The sequence below is a fragment of the Marmota flaviventris genome, chromosome 17 (genome assembly GCF_047511675.1).
Source record: "Marmota flaviventris isolate mMarFla1 chromosome 17, mMarFla1.hap1, whole genome shotgun sequence".
Lineage (NCBI taxonomy): Eukaryota > Metazoa > Chordata > Mammalia > Rodentia > Sciuridae > Marmota > Marmota flaviventris.
In genome coordinates this window covers 53,176,350-53,192,116 of record NC_092514.1, presented here as the reverse complement: position 1 = coordinate 53,192,116, position 15,767 = coordinate 53,176,350, and the positions used below count along the sequence as shown (strand labels likewise).

General features: G+C 51.7%; 2 protein-coding genes across 9 annotated transcripts; one reads left to right on the top strand and one right to left on the bottom strand.

Annotated features, from left to right (window-relative positions):
- Positions 1-1,839: 1,839 nt before the first annotated feature.
- Gngt2 (G protein subunit gamma transducin 2) lies at positions 1,840-9,832 on the bottom strand. 7 transcript variants are annotated; one of them, XM_071604047.1, is made up of 5 exons: positions 5,327-5,504; positions 5,006-5,088; positions 3,123-3,261; positions 2,524-2,629; positions 1,840-2,092 (listed from the first exon to the last, which is right to left on the bottom strand). In XM_071604047.1, the coding sequence occupies exons 4-5, from the start codon at positions 2,605-2,607 to the stop codon at positions 1,967-1,969; spliced, it is 210 nt and encodes a 69-aa protein (XP_071460148.1). In that variant the 5' UTR covers positions 2,608-2,629; positions 3,123-3,261; positions 5,006-5,088; positions 5,327-5,504; the 3' UTR covers positions 1,840-1,966. The 7 variants fall into 7 exon arrangements, with proteins under 7 accessions (XP_071460148.1, XP_027780419.1, XP_071460149.1 ...); XM_027924618.3 differs by lacking the exon at positions 3,123-3,261 and adding an exon at positions 3,578-3,662 and having other exon boundaries at positions 5,327-5,503; XM_071604048.1 differs by lacking the exon at positions 5,006-5,088.
- On the top strand, positions 5,530-15,545 carry Abi3 (ABI family member 3). 2 transcript variants are annotated; one of them, XM_071604046.1, is made up of 8 exons: positions 5,530-5,773; positions 10,423-10,590; positions 11,614-11,790; positions 13,273-13,358; positions 13,563-13,658; positions 13,860-13,996; positions 14,490-14,621; positions 14,953-15,545. In XM_071604046.1, exons 1-8 carry the CDS (start codon positions 5,657-5,659, stop codon positions 15,114-15,116), a joined length of 1,077 nt encoding a protein of 358 aa, XP_071460147.1. In that variant the 5' UTR covers positions 5,530-5,656; the 3' UTR covers positions 15,117-15,545. The 2 variants fall into 2 exon arrangements, with proteins under 2 accessions (XP_071460147.1, XP_027780412.2); XM_027924611.3 differs by having other exon boundaries at positions 13,857-13,996.
- The last annotated feature ends 222 nt before the right edge of the window (positions 15,546-15,767 follow it).

Genomic DNA, 15,767 nt, shown 5'->3' with positions numbered 1-15,767 from the left:
CATCCTTGAAAACTCACCACTTGATAAGACATTGAGATCTGAAAACTATTTCCAACTCTTCAACCTACCACCCAACAACCTGCCACATGGCCACTGTCCTAATTCAGGCTTTCTCGCCTCTCCCGGGATGGAATGGTCACCTCCTTAATTGCCTCTCTGCCCCTCCCTCTTTCCCCTTTCTATCATGTCAAGAGCAAATCTCCTTCTGATGCCACTAAGTCACTCCCAGCAGATAAGGATGTTGAGATCAGCAAGTGAGACCCCCCTCTGGTCACCTCCAGCCCCACCTCTCTAGCAGCATATCCTGAGAATCTGGGCCTCTCTTCTGATATTCCAACTCCAACCTGCTTGTTGTTTCCATTCAAACCACAATTATATTTTTTCTCCTAACGATGCCTGTGCTTATACTGCCCCTTCAGCCTGGAGTGCCATCTGGCCACTCATTTACAACCCCCCACCCCCATCACTTCCTTCTGGAGGCCTCTCCTGCCCTCTCTGCCAGAATCTAACGCACCCATTCAGCTGGATTAGGTAGCCCTCCTGGGGGCTGTGTCCTATTCCATGCACACGGTTCCCTGGGTGTCTGCTTGTCTGTAGTCCCTTCAGATAGTCAGTTTCACCCACCATGTGTCCCCAGCCCTTGGCATGATCCAGCCTCTTCTGATAGATGAAGCCTGTCCCTTGGTTGCTTAAATACTTTGCTCTGCTTCTCTTGTCCTTCAAATGAAGAAGAAAGTTCTTGGCCAGATGTGGTGCTGCACGTCTGTGATTCCAGCTGCTCACAGGTGGCTGAGGCAGGAGGATCACAGGTTCAAAGCCAGCCTCAGCAACTTAGCAAGGCTATAAGCAACCTAGTAAGACCCTGTCTCAAAGTAAAAAATAAAAAGGTCTGGGGATGTGGCTCAGGAGTTTAAACACCCTTGAGTTCAATTCCTGGCACACACACACACACACACACACACACACACAAAGTTCTTAACTGAGTTCTCAGGAAGGCCCTTCAAGACTTGACCCTGATCTCCCTCTCCAGCCTCGTTCTGTAGTCCCTCCAGGGTCATCCATGCTGACCTTGTTCATTGCCCTGAGTGTCCATCTACTGTTGTTCCTGCACTGCCCTTGACTTTTCCCATTGTAGCATTTATTGATTTAATTGTAAATTGTTTCATGTCTTCTCCACCAAATTCCATGAAGATAGAACCATATTCGTCCTGCTTATACTTTTAACCCTAGTGCTCAGCACATAAGACCCTCAGCAATTTTAAATAAATCGCGAAATCACAACTTTACAAACTCTTTGTCGGCTGGGCACAGAGGTACACGCCTGTAATCTGGGCAACTTGGGATTCTGAAGCAGGAGGAGCTCAAGTTCCAGGCCAGCCTCAACAATTACGGAGACTCTCAGCAACTTAGTGAGACCCTGTCTCAAAATGAAAAATAAAAAGGGCTGATGTGGCTCAGTGATAAAGCATCCCTGGGTTCAATCCCTAGTGCCAAAAAGAAAAAAAAAAAAAAAAACAACTTTGTGTCATCAGGCCATGGCGGGGGCGTGGTCTAAATGACTAGAAAGAGGATCACAGGACAGGCAGGACACGAGATGTGGGAAAGGACCACCCAACCCCAGCTCCCAACCCAAACCATGTGGAAAAGCTTTTTCCCTAAAAGAGGGGGAAGGGAAAGCATGGAGGGGTTTGGGGAGTAGCTAATGCTTCCCAGGACTGACCTCTGGGGCCTCAGGGTACTTCCTCAGGCAAAGCTCAGGGTGTTTTGAAAGTGGGGTCTTCAGTGACCCAGCAGGAGGACAGGGAGGAAGGTGGGGCCAGGGAATAGATTCACAACGTGTTCATTCAAGTATCTTTACTGAGTCTGTGACAAGAGAAGGTGAACAATCACTAGTTTTCTGGGTTCCCAGAACACTTGGGTCCTGGCTGAGGAGGGACAGACACGCAGGGGGAGGTGCCCAGAGCCATCAGCTTATCGCGCAGGAGCCTTTCTCCCTGAAGGGATTCTTGTCCTCAGGGACGCCTTTGAGAAGAGGGTCGTTCCCTGCCTGGGCCTCCACATAATCCTTGATATCTTTTCCTGTCTTGGAAATCTGTGAGGACACAAAATATGATCATACCCCGTGTTTATTTCTCAGGATCCGTGACTTGGTCAGTCCCAGGGAAACAGGCTTCTGGGCAAGGTAGGGATGGAGGCCAAAAAGGAGAAAGGTGAAAGGGCCAGGTAGGTAGGAGGCCTTGACCTTCTGGGATGCTTGGCCAGGCCCAGTTAGAGACAGACCTGGACACACACTGGGCTCCATGGTCATTTCTCCTGTGCCCAGGGGACTGTGGCACCTTTCCCAAGGATCAAATCCAGCCTCCTTTCACATCTTACCCTAGCCCAGAGGCACTTCCTGGTTCCTTTGCTACCCAGGAAAGACCCCACTATCCCCTTATCGTCACTTCCTCCTTCATATCACAGATCCATCCAGAACAGGAAGTAACAGAGAAAAGGAGAGGAGGGAGGGAAGAGGAGGCTCACCGGAACTCTTGTGTTCTTCACTTCTTTCTTTAGCTGTTCCACTTCCATCTTCAGTAGCTCCTTTTCACTGAGATCTTGCGCCATTTTGCCCTAAAGAGACCTGGCCCTGGAAAGAGTTCAGCAATCAGGATTATGGATCCCATCAGCTCTTCCAACTCCCTCCATACCTCAACTTTTATCCTCTCCCCTGCAGCATCCCTCAGGTCAGGTCATTGTTAGATATGTCTTCATTCCATCCCTCCACCCACTGCCCAATCATGAGTGTAGGGTCAGGAGGAGAGGAAGCCCTCAGTCTGATAGGGGAAGCACAATCTTTGCTTTTGCATAAGGACCTGTCTAAGAAGAAAACAGAGAAAGAAGAAAAAATGAGTTTCTTTCAGCAAGGAAGATTTGGGAAGCTATCTACTTCTGTTCCACAAAATGATTCAGGTAGACATTTTTTGTTGTCTCCAGTCCTGGCAGGGGACAGTACAGCCTAGTGTTAGGAGCAGGGGCCCAGCTCTGCTGCTTTCTCACTGCATGCCTAAGGCAAGACATTCAATCTCCCTGAATCTTAGTTTCCCCATCTGTGAAACAGGTATTATAATAATAGTACCTACCTCACAGGATTGTTGTGAGAAGTAGAAAAATAATGCATATGGCAGGGCACAGTGGCACACGCCTTGAATCCCAGTGACTTGGGAAACTGAGGCAGGAGGATCACAAGTTTGTGTCTAGCCCTGGCAATTTAGGGTGACCCTGTCTCACAAAAATAAAAAAAAAAATACAAAGGGCTGGGATCAGGGTATAGCATCCCTGGAGATCCAGTCTCAAGGAAGAAAAAAAAAAAAAAAGGGAGGAGGAAGAGGAGAAGAAGGAGAAGGAACTAATGCATATGAAATATTTAACACACTGGCTGGCACACAATGAACATAACACATTTCTCCTTATTATTATCACTGATAACAATGTCATTATTATCATCACTGCAGGGTAATCCAAAAGACCTGCCTGGTGCCTAACCTCGATCATACTAAGTCTAGATCCCCGCCCAGTAAGACCTCAACCCCCTCACCTGCCGAGAAGAGCACCCCAAGTCACTTCTCCAAGACCCAGGCAAGATGGTGTTTGAGCCTCCTAGCTCTTCATCAGCTGAAAATCTTTGGATAAAGCAGATGGTCTGGAAACCCAAATCTCTGATGCCTAAGCTGATCATAGGCTCAGGTTCTAAGCCCATCCACCGCCTGAGCCTCCAAGACTGCTGCACCAGCGCAGAGAGGCTGACATTCTGCCCATAGAGTAGGGAACAGAAGCCACCTTCAGTGTGTGCCTCTGGGCTTTGTCCTTGACACTCTGCATCAGCCCCACCCCTCTAGTGATCCTCAGCCTTCTCCTACTCCAGCTCCCTGCCCCCAGCCCTAGCTCCCCCTGCCTGATGTCCCCCACCTCTGAGCTGCTTCCAGGCTCTTCTTGCCCAGGGGACAAGTCCCAGACCAGCTCCTGACTCCCCTCATCTGGAAGCCTTTGTGTCCTCCTTTGACTCCCCACAATTTCACCTTGCAGGGGCTCCTGGCTCGCTCTTCATTCATTCATTCCATAAAAATTTCTCGTTTACAATACTGTGCCGCTTAGGCCTGGGGGCGATGGCCACCCTACTGCCCATGTCCTTGCTTCCTGGCCTGAGCCCTAGGTGTGGGTCTCCCTTATCTACTGTAGTCCTTGATAAGGGGCCCACATCCTGGTCTTTCTCCTGGTATCCTCCCAGCACATGCTGCTGGTTGACACCTGTCAAATGCAAGAGACTCTCTCAAGGAGAAGGTGTTAAGGAACCAATGCATTCTCCTCTTGTTCTCTGCCTTGGGGCTGACAGACTGGGGGTGAGAGGGGCAGGTCCATGCCCACTCCAGGACCCAAGACCCACGTGCAGTTGTGAACCCTAAGAATTTTTTTTTTGGGGGGGGTACTAGGAATTGAACCAAGGGGCACTTTACCACTGAACTACATCCCCGGCAGGATCTCATTATGTTGCTTAGGGCCTTGCTAAATTGCTGAGGCTGGCTTTGAACTTGCAATCCTCTGAATCACTGGAATTACAGGCGTGTGCCACCACGCCCCACCAAACACTGAGAATTAGACAGAATCCCAGAATTCACCAACTTCTCCCCTCTTGTTTACTTTTTTGTGGTGTTGGGGATGAAACCCAGGGCTTCACATGTGGTAGGCGAACACACTACCACTGAGCTACATCCCCAGCCCTCAGCTCCCCTGTGAAGACATGACCTGGATGGAGCCCGTGGCTCTAGAGGGAGGCTCCATGCTCTGTCCATTACTACTGCCCCCAACCCACAAGTTAACCTGGAACTTTAACTTCGTGTTGTCTCAAATCGAAATCCTTCCTGTTGTCTGATTTCTGAGTCCCTCACACCAGATGTCACACTCAGTCAGTTTCATCTTGTTCAACCTCCATCAGACACAGAGTCTCTATAGCAAAACTTTATCTCACCTGACCCTTCGCAGGCTTGGTAACACTTCTCCAGGAGCTTCTGCCTGTGTCTTCCTAGTGTCTAACCCTGATTTCTCTTGCTGCTGCATGGGTTGTTATTCATTGTCACTGTCCACAGTCCCCACCCCACCCCCAGTATGACTTATCTCCATATCGTATCCACCCTCCACTCCCCTGTCCTTTGGTGACTCATCCCAGGGCTTCCCAAGGAAGCCCCCACCCTCTGCCCTTTCCTCCCCTCTTCCATGAGTGGAAAATCCACACCCCCAAAGCAGACCAGCCCCCTTCCTCCTCAGTCTCCCACCCCATCCCCCCACCGACCAGTTTCCTCTCCAGGACCAGGGAGCAATCACAGCCTCCTGGACCTTGGCTTCCTCTTCTGGGTGGGATTGGGGGCTGGGCCCCCAAACAGGCCCCCCTGGCTTCCCCCTTCCTCTGGGCTGGGGACAGAGAGGCACAGGCTCAGGGAGCAGGGACTGACTTCCTCTTGTCCCGGAATGAGCTTGCCTGCCCTTTGCGAGCAGGTTTGGGTCTCTCACGCAGAGGAAACCAAAAGCAGTAAGAGGGAGGGCAGACAGAGCGACCAATCAAGGGCAGGGTGAGGCTCAAAACCAGCGGGCTCCCTGGGGAGCCCCACCGAGGCTGGGGGCGATGGCGGAGCTGCAGCAGCTACAAGAGTTTGAGATCCCCACGGGCCGGGAGGCTCTGAGAGGCAACCACAGCGCCTTGCTGCGGGTGGCTGACTACTGCGAGGACAACTATGTACAGGTAGGTGGAGTGGGCACAGGCCAGGACGACGGGCCCTCAGGGCCCTTGCAGCCCAGCTTCAGGGGCCATGGCAGCCATCTGACAGGTGCTTGTTCTGGGCCTTGACTTCCACTCCAGGCTTTGGCCTCAGCCCAGGCCCCAAAGCTCAGCTACTCAAGTGACAACTGGGCCCCTTCTCCTGGGAGAGCCTCAGAGGTCTGGGACGTCCTGTTCTTGGGCCAGACCCCAGACTCATGTCTCTCAGAACCCCTGCTCTAGAGGCCCAAAGACCCTTTCCTTCTAGTACATTCCATTTCAGTCTGGCTCTAGATGAGATGTCAGAAGACCTTCCCGGACGCTGTAGTGAACTTAAGACAGACTAGGGAAGGGAATTTGTTCCTTGATATTTGAGAGTGGAGAAAAGTCAGAGCAGGCTCACCCAAAGAGAAGGGGGCTGATGAAGACCAAGGGGGTTACGACATGGCTGCTGGGAGCAGGTCCCAGGCAAGGCGAGGAGAGTGGCATTGTAGAAATGTCTTTTTTAAATTGCATGGTTGTCTCAGGACAGACAAAATAGATTCCTGAATCTTGAAGAGGGGCAGAGGAACCAAATGACTGAACACTTCTGTGTTTTCATTTACCCTCACAACTGCCTCCGGAGAAAATTATTAAAATTCCTATTTTACGAAACTGAAAACAGCAGCTTGAGGAGGTGAGGTGACTTGTCCAAGGTCACCAGCTCTGAAACTGCTGAGCGGAGCATCAGCCCTGGCCTCCCTGACTTTCCATGCCAATATCTTTCCTCTTCGTCCTTCTGCCTCCCTGTCATGTCCTCTGATTAATTTTATGGCTTTTTTTGTTTGTTTGTTTGTTTGTGGTTGTTGTTGTTGTACAGGGAATTGAACCCAGGGGTGCTTAACCACTGAGCCCCATCCCCAGCCCTATTTTGTATTTTATTTAGAGACAGGGTCTCACTGAGTTGCTTAGGGCCTTGCTAAATTGCTGAGGCTGGCTTTGAACTCAAGATCCTCCTGCCTCCGCCTCCCCAGCCACTGGGATTACAGGTAGCTTTTCTCTGTTACCTTAAGACTGAATGGCTATGCCTGTTACCTCTTGGGCAAAACTTTACTTTTCTAGAGAATTGCCCCAGGGCCTCCTGGCATAATAAGAGAGTTGGGGTGGGGACGGAGCAAACCTGAGCTGAAAATACTCTAAGCCAAGTCTGTGTAGGTGCTGACTGATCAGCCTGTAATGAGATGGAACATGGATCGCTAAACAGCTCTGTTCTCCTGGCACTAAAAACTATGCTTATATGGACAAGGATAAAAACATCCCTTTCCATTTTCTTCAATAACTTCTACACCATGTGAAGTTCTTCCAGATGGGTTCTTTCTTGTTTGCACATACAGGGCACACTCAGGATTTGAGGTCACAAAGACCTGAGTCCAATTTCTACCTCTGCCACCTGCCAATCACAGGACCTGGGGCAAATTCCCCCTCAGAGTCTTATACCTTGACTTTTTACCTGTATTAGAGCGTTTAGCTCAGTGCCCACTGCTTAAGAAGGGCAGGAAAAATAGCAGTTATTCTCATCACTGTTATTATTGACCTTTAGAAGGATGAAAGGTACCCATGAATAAAAAAACTCCATTCTATTGAGATGACACAGCCCTTGCGAAAACACTTCAGGCCGGGCACGGTGGCACATGCCTATAATCCCAGTGATTTAGGAGGCTGAGGCAGGAGGATTGTAAATTCAAAGCTAGCCTCATCAATTAAGGGAGGCCCTAAGCAATTTAGAGAGAGCCTGTCTCAAAATAAAAATAAAAAGGGCTGGGGATATGGCTCCGTGGTTAAGTGCTTCTGGGTTCAGTCCCTGGTACAAAAACAAAACAAAAACCACTCCAGATACTGGGAGCCCTGGCCCCTCAGAATCCCTGGACTCTTGCTTTCTTCATGCAGAGCACTAACTACTAGAGATGCAACCAGTTACCTTTTCTGGCCTCATTCCTGGCCCCTTCTTCTCCACCTCAATCTCTCTCTTCCCACTCCAACCATGGTGACAGGAAATTCATGGGAAATGGGAGAAAGCCGACTGGGGTCAACTGCAGAGTTCTCAGTCAGGGTTGATTGACTTTACAAACAGAGTAATTTGCATGGTGAACGAGCTGGCGGCCCTGATGATGGGTTCCAGACCTTTGTTCCTCCAGCCCTAACTTTGGACTAAGACCAGAGCTGGGGGTCAGAAAGTGTCCAGGCTTAAGGCACACAGAGCTGGGCTCACACACTTTTCCTGTTTGGGCTGACATTTTCACATGCCAGTCTGGGGAGGGAACTGTCCAGAAGAAGAGTTAAGAAATTTGGGTGGAGACCCAGGAGTAGTTAGTTTCATTCTGGGCTTGTTTCCTCACTTACTGAGGGAAGATCTTGAGCTTGAACAAGACCTGCTGCCCTTTCTGGTTTAACATCCTGAGTTGATTTCTTTGCCTATTCAAAGTCTTTTGGTGACATATGCTGATGAGATGTAAATTTAGTTACATATGTGGATTAGATGTAAATTGGCATGCAAAGGAGCATCATTTTCCTGCTGTTGGAGCAGAAAGGCAGGGAGGAGAGGACCAGAATGAGGGCTTCCCAGAAGGTTCTGGGAGTCAGCCAGGTTTCTCTCAGGACTCTGAAAATGTCTAGGTCTGTTCCCCACTAACAGGTCTGGAGCAGCATCTGAGAGCTGAAGCAAGGAGACCCCAAGGGTGGCCTTTCCTGTCAGTGCAGGGCCCTGCCCCCCGGGGAAGGTACAGGGTAGAGTCAACAAGCTCAGGACCCCATGGGAGATGCCGAAGTTGCCAGAGGAAGCAAAAGACCAGAGAAGTTTTGCCCCTGCCTGATCTGGGACTGACAAAAGATGTCTTTTGTGTTTAGCCACCTTCTGCTCATCCCTCCTCTACTGACTGGCAGTGTGACCCTCAACAGTGCCCCACACAGTGTCTGACAGGTGGCCAGCAAGCGTTTGGGCTCCTACAAATGCATATTTATTAAGTATCTGTTGCCAGGTGTGATGGCAAACGCCTATAATCCCAGCAGTTTGGGAGGCTGAGGCAGGAGGATCATGAGTTCAAAGCCAGCCTCAGTGGCTTAGTGAGGCCTTAAGCAACTTAGCAAGACCCTGTCTCTATATAAAATATAAAAAAGGCTGTGGATGTGGCTCAGTGGTTAATTGCCCCTGAATTCAATCCCTGGTACAAAAATAAATAAATAATAAAAACACCACACATATTAAATATCTCCTGTGTGTTGGGCACTCTTCCAGACCCAGACAAACTCCCTACACTCATAGCACTTACATTTGGGGGAGAGGAATAGATAATATAGAGGTAAATAAGCAAATTATATTTATTTATTTATTTGGGAGGTACCCAGATTGAACTCAGGGGCATTCAACCACTGAGCCACATCCCCAGTTCTATTTTGTATTTTATTTAGAGACAGGGTCTCACTGAGTTGCTAAGCACCTTGCTTTTTCTGAGGCTTGCTTTGAACTCTCAATCCCCCTGCCTCAGCCTCCTAAGCTGCTGGGATTACAGGCATGCTCCACCACACCCCATAACAAATAATATCTGATAGTGCTGAATGCTGTGAAGAACAGGGAAAATGTGATAGTCAATAGAGAGAAAGTGTCTCTGAGGTGAAACCAATTAACAAGGATTCTAAGGAGTACAGAAAATGCAATGGCCCTGAGGTAGAACTGATCTAGCTTGTCCAGGAACAGAACCCCGGTGGCCAGTTCCTGGAGCTAGATGCAAGGGAGTAAGTGAGAAAGGGGAGTGGTAGAGGAGAGGATGAAGAAAAAGGCAGGAGCCAGACCTGGAGGTGCTGTCTACAGGTCTTGGTCAGAAGTTTGGATTTTATTCTCAGCATATTAGGAAGCTATTAGAGGAATGAATGAATGAATGAATGAGGTCACTCCATTCTGGGTTACAGTTTTCTTACCTGAGTTCCCAAGCACCAAACCACAGACTGGGGCTCAACAAGGAGCATAGAGCCACTTGAGGAGGATTCAGGTACAGATTCCTTGGTCTTGCTCTGAAGAGAATTTCAGTTTAAAGGTCAGGGGGTGGAGGATGAGGTTGGGTGGCTTTTTTTTTTTTTTTTGTACAAGGGATTGAACCCAGGGGAGTTAACCACTGAGCCACATCCCCAGCCCTTGTTTATTTATTTATTTAAGACAGGGTCTCACTAAGTTGCTTGGGGCTTTACTAAATTGCTGAGGCTGACCTGGAACCTGCAAACTTCCTGTGATTGCCTTTTAAATTTAAGGATATCTCCTCCAGCCAGTATGCATTCCTTTTTCTTTTTTTCTATTCACCTCCCAACCTCCGAGGGACATTTATCGCTGAAGTCCTCAGGGAGGCAGCAGGGTCATCTCAGCTCCATCCTCAGCTTGATTACTGGAGGAAGGCTATCTTTCTCTGCCCCCATACCCATTCCACAAGGAGGTATGCCCCGAGTCCCTCTTCCTACATCATTCCTCTAGAAGCCACTTCAACATCTAAGGGTTGCCACTTTCTCCCAATTCTGCTCCTGTCTTCTCTATATCATCTCCCACTCCATCCCACCCAACCAAAGACCCAATGGAATGTGCTGGACTCAGGCCAGGACTGTCTGTTTTTCAGGCCACAGACAAGCGGAAAGCACTAGAGGAGACCATGGCCTTCACCACCCAGGCACTGGCCAGTGTGGCCTACCAGGTGGGCAACCTGGCTGGGCACACTCTGCGAATGCTGGACCTGCAGGGAGTTGCCCTGCGACAGGTGGAAGCCCGCGTGAGCACCCTGGGCCAGGTAAGTGTATGGAAGACATTTCGGATCAACCCCTGGCTCTTCAGCCCCACTCAGACATTTTCTGTAGCAAAAGTTCCTTCCTGCCTTCCTTCATGTCCCAGTGCCCAATTTGACTGCAGAAGGTTGGCACTTTCTAAGCTTTGGGAGGCTCCTTATCTCTAGCTAGGTCACAGTGGTGGGCTTTGCTGAATTCCCTGAAGGCAAAGCATTTTCTTTCTCTGGATGCTACCCTTGACATCAGAAAGGAATGCCTGCCAATCACAGTACAGGCGAGACACAAATGGACACTGTTTTTATCTAAATACAGGCAGTAACTTAATAAATATCCTAGACTCAAGCGCTTGCTTGGCAAAGGTCATCTTTAGCCCTGGAGGCACTGCCACCACTGTCAATCCCCAAGCCTTTCTAGCATGTACACCCTCCTCCTTCCTTCCCGGGACCTTGAGCAAGGGCACTGTCCCAAATAGCTTGTGCACAAATCCAGTCGTACCTTGGACCTGGCCTTGCATCCCTCTCATGGTCAGTGCATGGGGTATGTCTTTTCCTCTCAGCCTGGCAGACCACAGTCCCCACCCTCTCAGAGATGTAGGCTTCTCTATGGAACATTCTAAGGGGAAGTTAATTCACTTATTTGTCCCCAAAGAGGAGAGCCTATCCAGCCACGATTCTCTGCCAATTCCACATTATCTCCCTGTGCTCCGAGGCCAGCCCTGTCCTTCAGTCCCTTCCCAGCATCCCCAGGGATGTTGTGTTTCTCTCTTCCTCCCTTCCTGCTCAGCTAATAATAACCCTCATTCTCTTCCACCAGGAAGTTGCTCCAAAGTGACTCCATCCTCCCGTGCTACTCTTTTCCTAATTACTGTGTGGCCTTGGGCACAAAACTCACTCTTCCTCCGGGCCTCAGTGCCTCTCGGGATTCCCTGCTCCCACCCCAATGTCTCTAGCCTCTTCCTCCCTTAAAGTGAAGGATGCTGGACACAGACTGCCCCCCCCCCCACTGTCACCTCAAACCCTGTCACGCAGATGGTGAACATGCATATGGAGAAGGTGGCCCGAAGGGAGATCGGCACCTTAGCCACTGTCCAGAGGCTGTCCCCTGGCCAGAAAGTCATCGCTCCTGAGAGCCTACCCCCCCTCACGCCCTACTGCAGGAGACCTCTCAACTTTGGCTGCCTGGATGACATTGGCCATGGAATCAAGGTAGAAAAGGAGCCCCCCTTCCCACAACCTGCACTGTCCTGACTCAAGGCTCCTTTCTCTCTAGGACCCCAGTTCTTGTCCATGTTCTTGGTTTACCCTGCAATCGCTCTTTCCCCACTCCCTGCAGCCACACCCTGAGTCCTCTCCTCTTCCCCAAATCTTGTAATTCTCCCTTGACCCTCTCCTCCCTAACTGACCTTTACCCTGTACTCAAGATGATCTGCTGAGAGATCCTGATCACCTCCCTCCACGCCTGGCCCCTCGTTGGTGCTGGGTGTGTGTGTGTGTGAAGGGGAAGAGGGGGAAGGGAGGGTGTCAGAGTGTGCATGAGAACAGCTCCCCAACCACATGAGAACAGCGACTTCCTCTGTCTGGGGGTTTGAGGTTACTGAACTGAGCAGTCACCCCAGAGCTGCTGGTGGTGGGAAGGAGCAGGATGCAGCCACATAGCAGGAACATGGTGAAGAGAGGGGTGCTTTCCTTTCAGCTTATCTCTTTCTGAAGGGTAGGAGAACACACACACACACACACACACCTTTTGTCAATTCCTGTCTCCACACTTCATCACTCCAGACTAGATTACAAGCTCTTCTGTGTCTAAATGACCCCCATAACCATCCCTAATATACAGCTCTCCCAAAAGGGGAATCCGTCACCAGTTCTCTGCACCAGTAAGTTATTTCTGTTGTCTAAATTTCTCTCACCCCACCCCACTCTATTTTGGTGGTTCCGGGGATCAAACCCAGGGCCTTCTTGCACATACTAAACATGTGCTTTAACACTGAGTTACAGCCCAGCCCCTCCACTTATTCTTTATTCTTCAAGTTCCCTTTGTCTTATTCCTAGTGAAGAACAGCAAACAGAGAACCTAGTTCCTCATGTGCTCACTCTTGACAAAATTCCAATTACAAAAGTGCCCTCTTGTAATGGTTCACACCCTGACATTTGCACACTACCTTCTAAGTGTCGCGGGTCCTGCTCCTCTGTCTTGTACTCTGAGAAGTCACTTCCATAGTTCTATGAAAATGACAGGTGAGACCCTTCTGAGAATGCCCTGTCCACTTCTCAGCTCATGTTGGGGTTGAGATCTAATCAAAGTTAAGAACCACCAAGGCACCCCAGCTCCCCCCGGCTCTGGGATGGTTTGGGGGAAGGGAGAAGCTGAGGGGCCCACTCAGTCACTGTGGCTATGCAGAGGAAGTGGCCCTCCGACGTCTATGCTCTGCCTTTCAGTCAGAAACTCCTACTCGGTCGGTCAGTAGGGCCTGTGGCAGACTTGAGGCCCTGGGGACCGGGCAATGACAGGAGGCAAGTGGAGATGTGGGTAGGGCAGGAGAGGAGCTGGGAAGTGGAAGAGGGAACTTGCCGAGGCCCCGCTCTCCCTCCCACTTCTCGTCCGCCCCTCCACCCCCCTCCTCCGCGAGGAGGATGGGGATTGCGGCCCCACACCCCAGATGCCAGCCCTACCCGCCTTCCTGGCAGGACCTGAGCACGCAGCTGTCACGGACTGGGACCCTGTCTCGAAAGAGCATCAAGGCGCCTGCAACACCTGCCTCCACCACGCTGGGGTGAGGCTCCTATCGCTTCCTAACCAGCCCCGGGCTGCAGCGCGCGGTCCCGAAACCACTCCCCCGCCCCCACCTGGCGCCCCGCTGCTCTTGGTGCTGTGCTTGACGCCCGGCGTCCAACCACCCCTCCGCCAGCATCCCCTCCTCCTCGAACCAAGCCTTGCCGGCCAAGAAATGTTCCCCCTTATGCTACCCCCTCCCCAGGAGACCACCCCGGATCCCGGAGCCCGTGCAGCTCCCAGTGGTGCCTGATGGCAAACTCTCGGCCGCCTCCTCCGCCTCTTCCCTGACCTCCGCCGGGTGAGCCCCACAATCGAGCCCGAGAGGGTGGTGGGTGGGCTGTGGATATAAGGTCCCCGGCCCGTTATCACGGTGACCATGAGGTTGGGGGGAATCACAGAGGCAAAGTTAGGAAGCAGGGTTTCGGATGGGGGGAGCGGGGCCTATTGGGGTCCGTCTTACAGAAAGTGTCCCAACCCGGCTTTCTCTGGGCTTCAGCAGCGCCGAAGGTGTCGGTGGGGTCCCTCAGTCCAAGGGACAGGCTCCCCCAACTCCACCTCCTCCACCCGCCGCCGCCGCCGCAGAGGTGTTTCTGCCGCCCCCTCCCCTCCTCGAGGAGCTGTCCCCGCCCCCACCAGGTAAGGAGCCCCGCCCTTCCCGGTGTCGCTGTCCCGAGGTCTCTGTCACACCTCTGCACCCGGTAGCTCTTGGCTGTCACCCTGCGAGCTTCTGCGAGCGCTGCGTGGCTGTTACACCGACCCGAGCGAAAGGCGGCAGAGCGAGTGAACTAAGAACTGGCACCTACTTAACACCAGGCCCCATGTTCAAAGCTTCTCTCCCATCTTCTCATTTCAACTTAACCCGAGAGAATCTTCACACTCTTATTTAACAGGCTAAAAAGCTGTGACTCCGATGTAAGGGGATCTGACTAGTGCCACCTAGTTAAATGGCAAAGTCTTACTACTCTAAACTGCTCGATCTTTCAGCGTGTTCTGAGCACCTTCTACATGCTATAGAAATATGGGAGGATGGGTGCACCCTGGAGGGAGATAGCATGAAATGGATAGATCTTGGGCCTCCTCTGGAGCAGCGGCTTCCGGAGGCAGCCCTTGCTTTCCCTCCCTGCCACAGAGCTGCCCCTGCCCCTGGACCTGCCCCCTCCTCCACCTCTGGAAGTAGAGGACCTGGGGCTGCCACCTCCACCCCCGCCAGGCTTTGGATCGGATGAACCCAGCTGGGTCCCTGAGGCATACTTGGAAAAAGGTACCTGAGTCCTAGAACGGAGGGGCACCAGATCCTGCAGCCCTCTTTTGCCCTGACCCCCATTCTCCCACTCCAAAGGCATTCTCCCCTCCCTCTGCAAAGGTATGAACTTGTTATCCGTCCCCCCTCCGGTGATGTGATTGGATAGGAAGCAGCTGGTCTAGCATTGAATACTAAGCTGGGGAGGGGGCCTGAAAGCTCGGAAGGCACTCCTACTCCCTGCAGCCTTCTCTCCCAGTTGCTCCCCTAGAGTCCAGTGTTTGGCCCCTCCATCTCTATGCAGGAGGGGGCAGGAGGCACAACTCATGCACCCTTTCATCCTGCCCTGCAGTGGTGACACTGTACCCATACACCCGCCAGAAGGACAACGAGCTCTCCTTCTCTGAGGGCACGGTCATCTGCGTCACCCGCCGCTACTCCGATGGCTGGTGCGAGGGCGTCTGCTCGGAGGGGACTGGATTCTTCCCAGGGAATTATGTGGAGCCCAGCAGCTGACAGCTCAGGGATCTCCCTGTACCCACCCAGGGTCTGCAGGGAGCAGGTGTCTTGAGCCCCAGAACAAAGCCTGCTCCAGTCAAGCTCTGGATTAGGCCACCTCTTAGTCTGTGAGCTGTGTTGTTTCTTTCCCCTTATTGTTGTGGGGGAGAGGTCCTAGGGACAGAGAGAGGATACCCAGAGACTTACTGTGATGTTGTCCACAGAGGACCCCTAATCCATGCAGAGTGGGGTCTCCAGCTGCAAGTACCAACTTTGAATAAAACTGATGACCTGATGACTGCCCTGCAGGGCTAGAGGACCAGAGGGGAGGGATTGAAAGGCACTCAATTCTAAGGCTCCTGCTGTAGCCCTGCAGAATGCCCCAGTAGCAGTGCCTTTCCACCTCCTCAGTCCTCATTAGTCCTCATTAGTGTTCCTTCCACCAGACCACCAAGTCTTTGGCAGTGAGTGTCTGGGTCTTTAGACCCTTGCGCGTGCCTCCCTCCCGGTCTCTGTGTGTGTGTGTGTGTGTGTGTGCGCGCGCGCGCGCGCGCGCGCGCGCACGCACTCAGCCTTGGTTCCTCAATTTGAATAGCGGGGACAACCTCCCTCACTTAAGAGAGGCTGAGAGCAAACAACATCTCATTTTCAACCCTCAGACGGCGGCGC